Source organism: Leptopilina boulardi, unplaced genomic scaffold (genome assembly GCF_019393585.1).
Source record: "Leptopilina boulardi isolate dan_hultmark-lab unplaced genomic scaffold, ZJU_Lbou_2.1 LbouV2_114, whole genome shotgun sequence".
Classification (NCBI taxonomy): domain Eukaryota; kingdom Metazoa; phylum Arthropoda; class Insecta; order Hymenoptera; family Figitidae; genus Leptopilina; species Leptopilina boulardi.
In genome coordinates this window covers 660,039-675,269 of record NW_026137657.1, presented here as the reverse complement: position 1 = coordinate 675,269, position 15,231 = coordinate 660,039, and the positions used below count along the sequence as shown (strand labels likewise).

At 28.9% G+C, this 15,231-nt stretch overlaps 1 protein-coding gene across 3 annotated transcripts in view; it reads left to right on the top strand.

The window, feature by feature from the left end:
- Positions 1 to 14,590, top strand: part of LOC127281996 (putative uncharacterized protein DDB_G0282133) — a 48,671-nt gene extending 34,081 nt beyond the window's left edge. For 2 of the 3 annotated variants that reach the window (XM_051306049.1, XM_051306056.1), the window contains 5 exons: positions 2,854 to 2,894; positions 8,665 to 8,818; positions 9,138 to 9,185; positions 9,521 to 9,636; positions 9,803 to 14,590. In XM_051306049.1, coding sequence (XP_051162006.1) covers positions 2,854 to 2,894; positions 8,665 to 8,818; positions 9,138 to 9,185; positions 9,521 to 9,636; positions 9,803 to 14,191 — 4,748 coding nt within the window. In that variant the 3' untranslated portion in view covers positions 14,192 to 14,590. The remainder of the gene's footprint in view (positions 1 to 2,853; positions 2,895 to 8,664; positions 8,819 to 9,137; positions 9,186 to 9,520; positions 9,637 to 9,802) is intronic. The other variant, XM_051306065.1, reaches the window with a different exon arrangement.
- The last annotated feature ends 641 nt before the right edge of the window (positions 14,591 to 15,231 follow it).

Below are 15,231 nucleotides of genomic sequence, written 5' to 3'. Positions count from 1 at the left end.
CTGTATGTATATTCTGACACAATATAAAAAGAAAAAAAAAAGAAAATATTGTCCTTGGCCCTCTCTCTCTCTTATGAACACGAGGTCCATGTTTAACAGGATGTTTTCTTTTTATATCAAAGTTTTATCGCGTCACAATCTTCGAAATACATTCATTCTCCATTGTCGAGATGTATTTACTGATCGAGAAATGATGAATCTGTTCGTGGCGTGGGAGAGCGCATCGCGGGTCTAAAAGTCAAGGATTCGGTTCAACGATCATAAACTCGCGAGATGCTGTTTATTCGAGGTACCGTGACCTCGCTTCATCGAATCGAATACCATAGAATTTATGTTTCAATTGGTCAATAACCTTTTTGCGTCGTCTATCATTTCTTCATATATATATATAATAATAATAATAATCTTTTTCTTAAATTTATATAATCATGCTTGTTAAATAAGTCATTACTTTAACTGTTTTCATGAAGAGTACGATTCAAAAACGTTTTTAATTTCAAAGAAAATAAAATTCCAAAACTCACAAATTTTAAGTAATCGAATTTTTTTTCTATATTGTTTTAAATTAATTTTGAAATTTGAAATTTAACCAATTTTCGACAACGCATATATATAGATTGTGTAATACAAGAGAAAGATGTTATATTGGATAACTGTATTGCGTTTCACTATATATATAAAGATTAATTTTCCAATGATCCAATAGTTTAATACACGTTTGGCAATGAACCAACATATTTGCTACGGTTTCGAATTTCACATATAAAAGCTGTAACAATATTCTCGCATATTATATTCGTATATTAGAAATTCCATATATAGCGCATTCAAAACTATAGTTGACATTTATCTTGAAATTTCAACGCGCGCAATATTTACGAAAGTGTATCGAATATTAAATTAATACAAATTCTTCTTGCACGGTGCAAAATTAAAAGGTTGATAATTTCGCAAAAACAAAAGGGGGAATCTAATTTCATAAATGACTAATAGAACCAATCAATAATAATTAAGTTCGTAGAGAATTTTAATTGATTTAACGAAATTTTGTACAAATGTTAACAAATTGCAAAATCTAAACTTTTGAAAATAAAACTGCACGTGAAAAGGAACAAAATTTTCATTTATTAGAAAATTAAGTAAGAATTTTAAAAAATTTAGTTAAAAAAAAGGATGGTATTTAGAATGGTATAGTAAATAAATCAGGAATCCTTTCAAAATGTTGATACTGATAATTAATTATATTAAACAGTTTTTCATGTTAATAGGTAATTACCAAGGTAAATAAGAAAAGCAAACGACTACTCAAAGTTTTCATAATTAATTCGAAGCACTTGTTTATAATAGATTTCACGTACTCTTGAACGTGCTCAATTGCCTCTTCTACAGAAATCCATATATATATACTTAAGTACACTATATTCCATGATACGGTTAATATCATCTAACATGAATTTCATTTAATATTTAAAGGACAAAAATATGAGATATTAAGAATTGAAGAATAATGTTCCTAATTCCTTCAAAGTTTTAATCACATTTCTTCTAATGAGCAGTTATTTTGAATGGACAAACTTAGAATTCGATTACATGAACTCCTATTATGTCCATGATAAGCATCTTTCGTTCCTAATGCTCCTAACATCCTGATTTAATTCCCCTACGAAAATTACATGGAAATAAAAATAATTTTTGTCATTTGAATTTTTGTTTCCGCCCTAAAGGTTCGTACAATTTTTTTACTAATGTATTTTTAATGCTCACAGAAATAAATTATTTTTAACTTGAGATTTCATTTTTTTTTTTTAAAGTTTAATCGTTAGTTAAAAATTAGTATATTACAAAATATTGCTTTCTCTATATAAAAAGAAAGTGAAAAATTCGGTCAAATAACAATTGTAGAATAAAATTTCAATAAAGTCAAATGGAAATGCAGTGAGAACTAACTTTGTGCTCGTGGAATTTATTTAATTCACTTAAGATGGTATTACAATAAATTGCACACAAAGGACGCTGTTTTCTTGGTCGGGATTTTATCTCCTTTGCTGACAAAATGTTTGGGTTTTACTATAAGTAGCAACCTTTAACGCATAAAAGAGAATTAAATGTATATATATACAAAACCCCTTTACATTCCTAGAAACAGTGAAACTAGTGCATATTCACACTCAGTGTAACCAAGACGACGAAACCATTCTCAAGAACCAATGTAACCGCGTGTTTCCACTCGGTATTCAAAGAGAGCTTTTCAGAGCTTCTACCAACTGACTCGCGGGAAAACATAAATAATCCTACACAACAATTAGTTCTCTGATTATTAAAATTTTTCTTTCATAAAGAAAATTCCAAAATATTATATAGAACAAAATAATATATTCTCAGTGAATAAAATATTACAAAACGAAAATTTTGTGAAATTAAATATAATTTAACATAATTACATTTCAATAATTTTATTTTAAAGCCAAAATTGTTCATTTCGAATATGTGAAACATTTGCGAAAAATGAAATTAACAGCTTCCAAAAGATGAAATGGAATTTACATGTTTAATAATAAGAGAAATGTGAGAAGAAATTTCGAGTCTTAGAGAGTTTGCTTTTGTGATTTTGGCTTCATGATATGAGGTACAGAACTCAGAGGAATGGCATTTGCTATTCAAAGCATCTGCATTTTGATTAACAAGAGCTAAGTCTCGATGCTGTTAGTCGAATATAATTACGCTTGACTGGAAACAATGCTAAATTGAATCTTGTTCAATTACTGTCAACAAATGAAAAACAAAATATATGCAAAAACCATCTTATTATTAATATAATAATTATTTTTAATTTTAATTTTTAATTTATTTCAGGTATTGGGCTTACCCTTGTTCCGGTTCACGGCGGAAAAAAGGTAAATTTAATGAGTTCAAAATACTATTCAGAGTTATTTTTTTTTTAATGAAATATTAATTAAAATTGTATTTTATTAATGAATCTTGCATCAAGATATAAATATCCAGATTGAAATATAAAGTACCTAATATAAAGTTGCGCTTCATTTCGTAAAAGAGAGTTGCTTTAAAGGAAGTTTCCTTCAACTGGAAATTAAACAAAAAGGAGTTTTCTTCAATATAGACGTTATTTCATTTCTTATGACTTCTTTCATTTTATTTCACAATTATTTTTATTTAATTGCATTATTTTTTTATATCTTTTAATGAAATTCGTAATAATAAAACATATTTTATTAAAATATAAAACACAATTTTATCAATTTTTGAGAAATTCGACTAGAAAATTATGTTTCGAAGACTTAGAAGAAGAAAGCCTTGACAAGACAACTTTATCGCTTTTAATTTTGACCCTCTGTGTACTACAATAGAAAATTCTAGAATTTGAAGATATATTTAATTTAAAAGAATCTTGTTAAATAAGACTAGAAAAGTGTCAGATTGAGGGGAAAATGTTACGTGTTTTTCATTGAAAAACATAAGACTAAAAAAAAAAAAAAATGAAAGAAGAAATGAAAGATCAACAATGGTACTGTCGAAGGTCCCTGCGCACCTTCTTTGTGAGTTCTTTTCTTTCTTTCTTTCACTCGTCTTAGGAGGTGCACTTTCACGGTTCCATCCCATTTTTCTAACCAACTTCGGCATGCACATCCGCGTTATCTTGAGAGCGAAGCGTCGAGCTTCCGGCTGCGCTCATCAGATTGGCAAGACAATAGGATATACCGTGTGATGCAACCGTATTATGGAATGAATCCTCCCTGAGGCTTCAAACTAAAGAGACTTCATATATATATATACCACTCCGAGTGTCTCTGGTTTATGGGGCCGAGAATTATTGTTGATATTTATCTTTATAAATGTATACGCAGAGTTTAGAATCGTTGCAAAATTACACCCAAAAAAAAAGAAGGAAAAAATTATTTTCCAACTATATATTAATTAATAATATCAAAGTTATCAATCATTATTATTAATTAAAGCAAATGTATACGAATTGGAAAATTCTTATAAATATAATTTAATTAATGAGAAGCTACACAGATTATAATAATAATAATAAGCGAGCGGTAGTAAATGTTCCTCTTCCGGTTATGTCGAGCGCATCAAAAATACATAAAATATATACAAAAGCGCATAACCGGAAGGGAGACATTTACGAGCATTAGTACAGCTACTAATTATTTCACACCTTTAATATCTGGCACAGAGTCTTATTAAATGACAAAAAATTTAATTAAACGAAAAATTTCATTATTCTTATTATTTTTATACTCAAAAAAATATTACAGATCTTAGTAATTAAATATTATTTTTAGAGAAAATATCTAAAATGGTTTTAAATAATCAGGGCTTGGATCGAGTCGTTTTTTTTTTATTGTTAATTTTCTGCAAAAACTGTTTTTTTTTTGACGAAAAAAAAAAATTGTCGGTGTGACTTTCCGTAAATTAAACGTATATGTATAAGTCACGGAAGCGTCAACTTGACAGCGAAGTAGTCACTTCCTATATACATTTTTCTCGCCTCATCAAAAAGTATATATGGTGGTAGGCGTGGGTACAACACGAGTTATAACGGTTACGCGAATAAAGATTCCAACGATTCCTATCCGATAAGATATCAAGAAAACAGACAACCCCCTTCTTTATTCTTTTCTCTATATATTTATAGTGCGGCAGAGGGACGGATGTTATTCAACATAAGTTTGCGCAACTATTTATGCGTTTTATCTTACGATTCCGGTCCACACATGGTTTTTTTTTTTTCCAACATGAACTATATATGAACATACACAAGCAGAGAAATTCATTTGTATTTTTAGTTATTCATCTACCCATGACCGTATCGATTTAACGATCATTTAACTCATATTTCACGCCGGGTGGCTTCGTTTAGCGTTACAGCATACGTTATTCACGTAACATACCTAAATGACCTGCATTTTCCACTTTTGTGACCTGCATTCTATTGCAAGGAAAAAAAAAAAAAATTGTCGATAAATGAAAAATCATTTTGTAAATTTTCTTTCTATACTTTTTACATTGCTACTTTTTTTACACTAAAAAATAAAAATTTATTTGATTCAAATAATCGGTTACTTAAATAAATATTTATTTGTATCAAATAATTATTATTTAAATATTTTTTTTTACAAATAGAATAAAATATGCTGATCATGTTTGTGGAAATTGTAAATTCAATTTTATTATGCCTATATTATAAAAAAAAAAAACTATTTATTGCGCATTATATATTTAGTCAGCGGTAATTTGCCATCACTGAGTCTTGATTAAAATTGCGCGGCCAATCAAAAGAAAGTATTATTTTTTTTTTTTGAAAGAAATGATTCTTAGTAGCGATTTACTCCCATGTTATTCTTAATGTCGATTTATATACTTCCGCGATTCTTGACGTTATAAGACCCATCTTCCGCGTGTTTTATTTTTAAGCAATGAAATGCTTTTAAATTACTTTGCCATTTTCAATAGATATATAAGAGAATCAAAAGTTGATTCTCTATTATTTTTTTTCTTCTGTTTATTAGAATAATAAAACAAGAGTCATAAAAGTAATTAAGATAAGAGCATATAATATAGTAAATTATTGTAAAAGTGCAGGCAAAATTACCGCCAGTATTTTACTTAATTCTTCATTTCGTCACTATCATATGATCAATAATTTACTTAACGTCAAAATTTTATTTATGAGTGGATAATGAATATAAATTAGTTTTTAAGTGTGCAAACAACATTTAAAATTACCTTATATGAGTAGCCCCGCGCGTTTGAAAATTCACGATAGTGACATGTATAGTTATAAGGTAAAGTACGCGGCGCACGTGAGGAGGCCTTTCTCTTCGAGACCTTGGACTCATCACATTTGAATTAGAGTAATGCAAGAAATGCTCTCTCAAATTCTGATCGACTTTTCACTTCATTCATTTCGCTATTATATCCTCGACACTCAATAATAATAATTAACTTCAATAATTTATCCTTCATTATTATTATTATTATATTTATTTATCATTTAACTGACATTTAAATTAATTTGTCACATTTACTTCAATTTATATAAAATTATTTAATTAATATTAATTATTTTTAAAATTATGTATTAATTTAATTTTTTTTATTAATTTATTTATTAGACAATTATTTTTTATTTATTTAACAATTAATGAAATTTAATTTGATTTATAGTTCAATCAAATCATGAAAATATAATAATAGATTTATAATTAATTTTGTATACCCTTAATTTTTTACATTCGATTTTAATTAGTAAAAGTTTTGCAAACAGTATATATATATTATTAGGACAAATTGCATTGTGTTCAGAAATACGGTAAATAAAACATAATTAATAATATGTGAAAATAGAAAATTTTCCTAAACAGAAAAGCAACGTAGTTCGTGTTACAGTTTCTAACTATATTATAATCCAATTTAATCATGGAGAATGTATTTTAATTAAATTTGGGTATTTGGTCATCTAAGATTACCTTTCATGTGTCAAGAATATTACTGTTCTGCGGTATAATTAATTTTCCTACCAAAATATATATATCTATGAAACATTTCATAATAATATTTCTAATCAACAAATATTCTAATTAAAATATATTAACGAATTAAAAATTGCTGACAATGTAAATTAATTTATTTAAATTATTATATCATTATTTAAAACTAATGAATTCATTATAAATATTATTATATAATCAAATTATTAATATCAAATTATAATGACTATATAAACAGACTCGAAACATAAATTTCTCATGAGATAACAAAGAAAAAAAAAATGTTCAATTATATTTTGCTATTCTTCGCTTTCCTTTTAATTATTCTTTAAATTATCCAGATAACAATAAAATTATTATTTCAGATTAAAATCGTATTAAAAATATTTTTTACACTAAAAGGTTAACAAAGTTTAATTTTCTTTTTTTTTTTTGAATATATAGAATTTGAGAAAATTATACTTTTATTTTCCTTATTAGAGAAAAATGTGGTGAAGCCATGTTCAGTTGACATTTTATGAGCTGTTTCACAGAGAGCAGGTAATATTTTTAAAGCAGCCAGAGTTTACAGAAGTTCCGAGTTGGCAAACTTTTGAAATATCGCGATTCATAAAACGCGGGGGTTTAAATTTCACTGCTTTACGTAGTATTTCATTTTCAGAATTCACCAACCGATAAAGCACACAAATACAAATATGGAATAAATTATGCTTTTATTTTTGTGTGCAAAAAAAAAAAAATTGCAAAAAGCTTTACTCTTTTAACTTATTATGCATCATCAATCAATAAACAAATCAAAAAAATAATTTATAGCTGTGAATAAAAAAATTAATAAATTTCTTTTTATTAACTATTTATTTTGATCTATTTTTTGTTTGAAATAATTATTCATTAGATAATACAGTTAATTTGGTTCAAATATAATTTTCTATATAAAAAAATATGTGAATAATAATTAAAGTGAAAGTTGATTCATAATTGAAATGTTTATTGAAGGATGAAGAATTTAATTTAACGCTTTCGTAAAAAAAAGAACTATAAATATGAATCGATGTAATTGAGAAATTACGCACAGGTTTTGTTCATCAATATATCTCATATAAGAAACTAAATTAATGTAACGCGTCTTGTGGACAAGAATTCCGAGTTACTAAATTGAATTAGTATTTTTTCTTCCGCAACTAGGAAGTGAAAAGTTTGAATCGAATTTAAAAATGTATGTTTCGGTACGCGAAACAATAGATTCAATCGTAAGGTACTTAGGAAACTTTGGAACCGGCACTTACAAACACGTATTTCATGTCTTATCGAACAGTAAATTAGGTAGGTGACAAACTTCCGAAGAGAACGATAAAATACACTCGATCTGCGGAAACTCTAAAAACTTTTCAGATATTAATCAATTTCCAAATTATATTCCCTGTGCTCTATTATTATTACTGAATTTCATAAAATTTATTGCAAAAATTCACTTTAAAATTTTAAATATTTGTTGAAATTAAATTAATTAGTTGTTTGTTCATTTCATTTAGTTTATTATTTATTATTTATTATTATTTTTTTAAATTGAAAAATTGTTAAATAAATCTGTTTTTGTTATATTATTATAATATAGCATTAAATTAGTTTAAAGTTATATTAACTATTTTAAATTATATTTTTAAAAAAGTCCCACTAGACAGCAATAATGGTGAATTGTATAATTTTAAAAAGATTTTTCTACAGAAACATTTTTCTAGGGTAGATCATTTTCTTTCTCATTTCCCGTACCTAAAAAGCAAGAAAATGAAATAAAATAAAAGCAGGAAGAGAATCTTCAACGTTCAGTAGCGATTGTCCTCTCTAATGGTTATACCACATGGTGTGGTTTCTGACATTTTTTTCCCCCAACAATAAAAAAAAAGTAACTTTTTTCCAGAGAGATAATAAGATTTTATTGTTTAAAAATTATTATTCAAATTAATGCCAAAAAATTTTATTTAATTAGAATTTCGAATATTTTTCAAGGTTTTTTTTTTCCTACACAAAATAACTTCATTTTTTTAAAAGAAACTTCAGGGGACTACTAATAATGCTAAATTAAAATCCTTAAAAAAATAATCTATAATTAAAGATACAAAGTTTTTAATGTTATTTTATTTTTCAGGTATCAGATGATAAAGAAAGAACGAAGCTACCAGAATTCCTCTCGGAATTGGATCTGGCTAGCATAGAAGCATCAGAAGAAGATATTAAAGACTTGAAAAAAGTTGTTAAAAGGCTTGCCCCGGAAAAGAATGGCGAGTACCAAATATACCAAGGTTTTCATCATTCTTTCATCATTTATTTAAAATAAATTTAGAAAGGAAAACGCAATGTTAATCTTCCGAACTAATTTTAATTTATAATAATTATTATTATTAAAATACCTAATTAGAATACTAATAATTATGAGGCTATATACAATATAAGTTATATTACATTATATAATATTCTCTATATATGTTTATAAGTACAGTAAACTCTCATTAAATATAAAAATATCAAGATTATTTTTAAATAATGAGAGTTACCTGCTTTTTATTTCATTCAATAATGTTACTTTAAGAAAATTAAATACACTCATTTGTTGGTTGCCAGTTTTTTTCGGAAACGAGGATCTTCTAAAGGAATGGCTGAAGGGAGCGGGTATAATAATTCTAACTGTCGCTTATTTTTTACGCTGTTGCATGTTTAATTTAAATTTAACAATAAATTAACACCAAAATTGTTTGAAATTTAGATAATTATTTTTTAGAATTAAATTATTTAATAAATATTAGTTTAGTTTTATGGTATTATAATTTATAATTATTAACAATTTAGTAAATTTTATTAAAAATTCATTAAATTGGCCGTTTAAATTAATTATTTAACTATAAATATTAATTCTTAATTATTTATTTTAATTTCATTATGGATAGTTATTAATTTTAAAAATTATTACTCATTATAAAATTATTAATTCCTTAAAAAATTTTCAGGGGTTACGGGTCAACCTGGGGTCGACTTTCCAGTTCTAACAACAATTCCAACTACGTCTTTCACCTGTCGCGGAGTCAAAGGTGGATATTACGCCGATTTGGAAACTAACTGCCAAGTAAGGGAATTTAATTTTTCTCCTTCTTTATAGAAAAAATCCTAAACTTCTTTTTTCAGATTTTTAAATTTTAATTTTAGTTAAATATTTATTTTCCAATTTTCATTTAAAATTATTTTTCCGATTTTTTTAGTTTTTTATTTATAATTTCGACTTTCATTTTTAGGTATTCCACATTTGTGACAATGGGCGCAAGATCTCATTTTTATGTCCAAACGGTACAATATTCCAGCAATCGCAATTAATTTGTGACTGGTGGTTTAAAGTCGATTGCAGCAGATCAACTGAACTCTATGAGCAAAGTGCCGAACTCCTGGCAGAAGAAGAACGAAAGAGGAACGATGCAAAGAAAATCAGTTCCGAATATCATCGCACATCAGAGGAAGAAAATGGACAAAATAATTATCAATATGTAGACTACGATGGACGACAAAACGGTCGATCTAATCCATTCAGTCAAACTGCTAATCAAAATCAAATTCAAGATAATCAAAATAAGAATCAACCCTATAGACAAAATCTAGATTACAATCAACCGTCAGGACGACAGAATCAGTTTGCCCAAAATTATAAACCAAAAGATCTACAAGACTTGAGCGAGGGAAATACAAATTTTAATCAACAAAAACAATCAACAGTTTTTCCAAATAATCATCAGTCGCGAAACAGACAGCAGAATCAATTGATCGACGATCGTAAAGAAAAGTCAAAACAATTAAATGACTATGATCATCGAGGTGGTAGAAAATATCAAATCTCTGATCAAGGTCAAGGTAAAAATGATAAACAAGCTTCTAGAAATTCAAAATCTAAATCCTTTACTGACGCTAACTACAATGGAATAACACAAAAAGCAACTCCCTCCTATACGGAAACTACAACTTTCAGAACAACTTCTCCCAATCCCATAAGGGAATTCCAACAAATGGCTGAGAGTGCAGCATTTGTCAACAATCGTGGAAATCGATTTAACAAAATATACAGTACAAGTCAGTACAATACCTATTACAATAATCGAGCAACATCTTCGGATAATTCACAAAAATCTACTTCTACTCCAAACGAGAATAATAATCCCACAACCATGAAGCCTAAAGTTGGTAGCATTCCTCCATTCCCGGGTCCCACTTTCACACCAATCTTCAAACCTAGGATAACTTCATCTGACAAAAGAGGACCAACAACCACTCCAAGATCACAAAGCACAACTGATGGTTTTGCTTACAATAACAAAAATGCTCAAAATTACAAACAACTCCCAAATGATGATCGACAAAAAACTATTTCTTCCACTCAAAGAACATACGTTAGCACTGATTACTACAAACAAAATCCAACAACAATTGTTCCCACAACAATTTATGATTCCACATACACCAATTATTATGATAATCCTACCACTGGGAATTATCAGGACGAATCGTTCACCACATTGAGACCTCCAACTGAAAATTATTACAATTCAGCGACTGGATTCCATCAGAATTCTAAATCTAGAGATTATCAAAATTCTGGAACAGGAACGTATCAGAATTATGAAACCAGACCTAATCAGAATTCTGAAGCATATAAAAATTCTCCAACTGTTTATAATCAGAATTCTGCAACTGAAGCTTATCGTCAAAATTCCGCAACGGGAAATTTCACTGGAATCACTTATGTCGACAATACAGTGACACCTTCGGCAACTGTATTTAGTCAGCAACCTCAAGGTTTTGAGAGTCCAAAAACCTATCGTGATGGAGAACGTAATGACATTCAATATTCCACAAAAAATCCCTCCAGATCATCGCAGATTTATCAACTCAATTCAATCGTGAATGCAGCTACGGAAAAATCGTTTATCGAAAATTCCGTAACGAATAAACCAGATTTAGACTTCTCGAATCGCCAGGGCAAGTCTTCAACTTCCCGACCGTATGTTCCATTTACAAAAAATTATGCATACACAACTGTTGCAAGTGCTACAACACAAAAACCGAACATTTACACAGCCACTGTACCACCATACGATTCTAACAATCGTGGCAGTTTCAATGACCTTGTTCCCAATTCTAAAGCTTCGTACTCGCCCAGCAGATCAGGAACTGGAGCTACTTATTTACCAAAACAGACAACTACCAAAGTGTCATCTGTCACGAAAAAACCGATTTTAGATGATAGACCAAAAAATGAAAAGGAACATGTGCTCAATATGATTCAATCACTTCAGGGTTTGGAGGAAACTAATTCTAATGGAAACAGATCGGGATTAAATATTCCAAGTTCTTCTGGACCATCGACTCTACATTCTCTTGCTTTGTACTTCGCGACAGCGGGTGATAATTCCGGATTGGCCAATATCTCCGATTTCACTCAAAATCTCGAGCAAAAAAATGAAGCATCGAAAAATGGAAATAAAACTGTAGAACTTCCGACTAGTATACTAACTCAGCATACCATTAATTCCTACATAGATCTATTTAACTTGAACAACGCTCTGGAAAACAATACTGCTGTTCTGCTGGAAGATACCAGTGGCGAACTAAACGCGAGTAACGATTTTGAAGATGATCTTGACATTCAACAGAGTGAAGGTCCTTTGAACGCTGCCAAAAAATCAAATAGCACCAAACTTCGTGAATTAGCACAAGTTTTTACTCACGCCTTGTCAGCTTATCTTCAAGATCCCGAAACATTCAAGAAAGTTCTCACTGAAATAAGACCCACTGAGCCTTCATTGTCAAGTGAGGATGAAAATGCCGAGAATACATTATCACCTACAACCACCGAAGAATATCCATCAGTTACTAAAGAAAAGGATGAGGTTCTTGATTTCTCCGATGACAGTAACACTGCCCGAAGAAGAAGACCAACAACTCCCTATCCAAATCAACCAACTAATTATATTGCTGAAACTAATCAAGAGGGTTCCACTGATTACTTCACAACTTCCGTGACTTCTTCAATTTCCCAGTATTCAACGACACAAATTCCAAACGCCAATAATCGTGAATCACCAAACGGAAACGACAATTTTGCCTTTCAAGTTAATAGCGTTTTGCAAGAAAATAGAAATCTAAATGATGATTCGTTAATTCCCAGCAATTCTCTCAATGATTACGAAAATTACTTTCCAGAAACAAACAAAGCAAACTATCGAAACAATTCCCGAGAACCTTATGGAAAAAATTTAAAACCCTTCGATGCTGTTCCAATCACCAACTATGTTCCCTCAACAACACCCGGTTCCTTCTTCCAAACCGAGGAACAAAGAGGTTTCTACGATCGAAATCGTCCACAACAGGAACTAACACCGCCAGCACTTCCCACCTCACAAAATCCATATCAGACCAACAAATTGTCCAATCAAAATACAAATTCTAATTACAGATCTGAAAATCAGAATTCAATACCCTCGACCACTGAACCATTCAGAATTCGTTACTACGACACACCGAAAAATCATGAAACTTTAGTAACAGCAACAAATGTGCATTCCAGTTATAGAAATGAGCTCGATAATAAGTTACGTTCGTCTGGTAGATCAAACAGTGTTTTTAATACTAAGGATACAAGGCCTGTTTACACAACAACAACTACACCAGTTGAGACATCTAGCGATCACTGGACCTCATCGCCGGAAGTAACTCGCTTATGGGAAACAACAGTATTTCTCGATCCCCAGCGAATTAATCACGACTTGATTCACGATCAATTGTCCACTTCCGGTCCAAGATTAGCTGATCCCACACAATTTAATACAAATCCGAGTCAGGAGCTTCTGGCCACAGAAGCATCAAATGGCGTTACTCCTCAGAATTTCATTACAGATTCATCAACACCTTGGCAATGGTCGCCAAATGATAACGATTCACCAACAACATTCACACTACTACCATCAGCTTATTCAACGGAAAATACAGCAACGCCAAATCCAACATACACGACCATTGCGACTGTAACATCATCAGTGACATCCAATCAAGCATCAGAAACACACATTCCCAATTCAGTGATTAACATCACTGAGAATGAGATTGAAAAGGCTCAGGAAATGTTTGGTAAACTCAATACATCAAGTTCAAATACTTTAATGAAAGTAATGAAACAAGCTGATAATAATTCAACTGTCAGACAACTTGTTTTATTGCTAATCAGCCATTGTAATGGACCAATGAATAAAACAATGGAAGAGGAGAAGGAAAATTTATTGAATGCTCTCTTAAAATTACCTGTCAATGAATTCACATCAGAGGAATCGCGTGAAATTATTGCTGGTATCGGTAGATTAAATTTACCACTTGGCAATAATGAAGGTGGAAAATCGGATAAATCGAGAATCATTCAAACTTTTATAGCCGTTACTGAACCCTCAATAACAACATTTAGAAATCGTCAGGGAAGAAAATTTAAATCAACTACGCCTGTTCCCGATACGCAATATCATTCATCATCAAATCCAGCAATTGCTGAGTCCAGAAGTGCTTTGGTTGAAGATGAAACATCGATATCGGACAGTAGAGCACTGGAATTACTCAGATCGTTATATAGTATAGCTGCTAAATGGGGTTGAAAAATCAATTATTGATGTGGTCTTTGACCAGTGTCTGCCATAACTTTGGATTTTGTTCCTCAGGACTGATGACAGTTTATGTACTTGATTCGGGAAAAGAATAATTAAATATTTATTTCATAAATATAAATATCTTCAAAAAGGGAAAGAATCGTTAAATTATACTGACAAAAAAATTTATTTGAATCATATTTTTGATTAATTATTATTTATTACAATATATATAAAAAATAATTTTTTTACTAAAAAGAAAGAACGTATCTCAAATCAAAAGTAATTATAATATGATAATTAGATTTGTTATTTTATTCTAGAAATATAATTACTTAGATGTATTTGATGAATTATCATCAATTTAACAAAGAGGTTTCTTCAATTTATTTATTTCAAACAAATTATTTTTTTAAAAAAATTATTCTTAGATTAAAGAAGATTTTCATTAACTGAAGAAGTGTTTTTTGTAATTAAAAAAATTAATAAAATAATTTGAATCCAAAGTTTCGTTTAATCAAAAAAACATTTTTTTTATTAAATAAATAAATAATAAATAACATATTCTGTTATATGATTCAATTTTTTTAAATATAACAAAAATTGTTCAGGCAGAAATGAATTATTGAATTTACAGAAAGAATGTTAATTTCATTTTTTCCTATATAATGAAAAGATTAATAATAATTTCTAGATTTAAATAATAATTTAATGTCAATAATTGCTTTATAATAAATTTTACTATTTAGTAAAATGAATTTTATTTTGAAAAAAAGTTTTTCTTTACAATAAAGTAAACTTTTTATTTTTTTAGTCAACGAAAAAAAATTTTTAACAAAATTAAAATTTTTCTCATTGACAGTGTAGAGAAAACTTTATTTTGTAATAAAACAAACTCTTCTCATAAAATATAGTATTTATTCACTTTTTTAATTAAATGTAAAAATAAATTAAATTAAAAATTATAATTGGATTAAATTAATTTTTAAAAAAATCAATTCCAAAGTTTCTAATTTACGTTTTAGCGAGTATTTATTTAAAAAAATGTT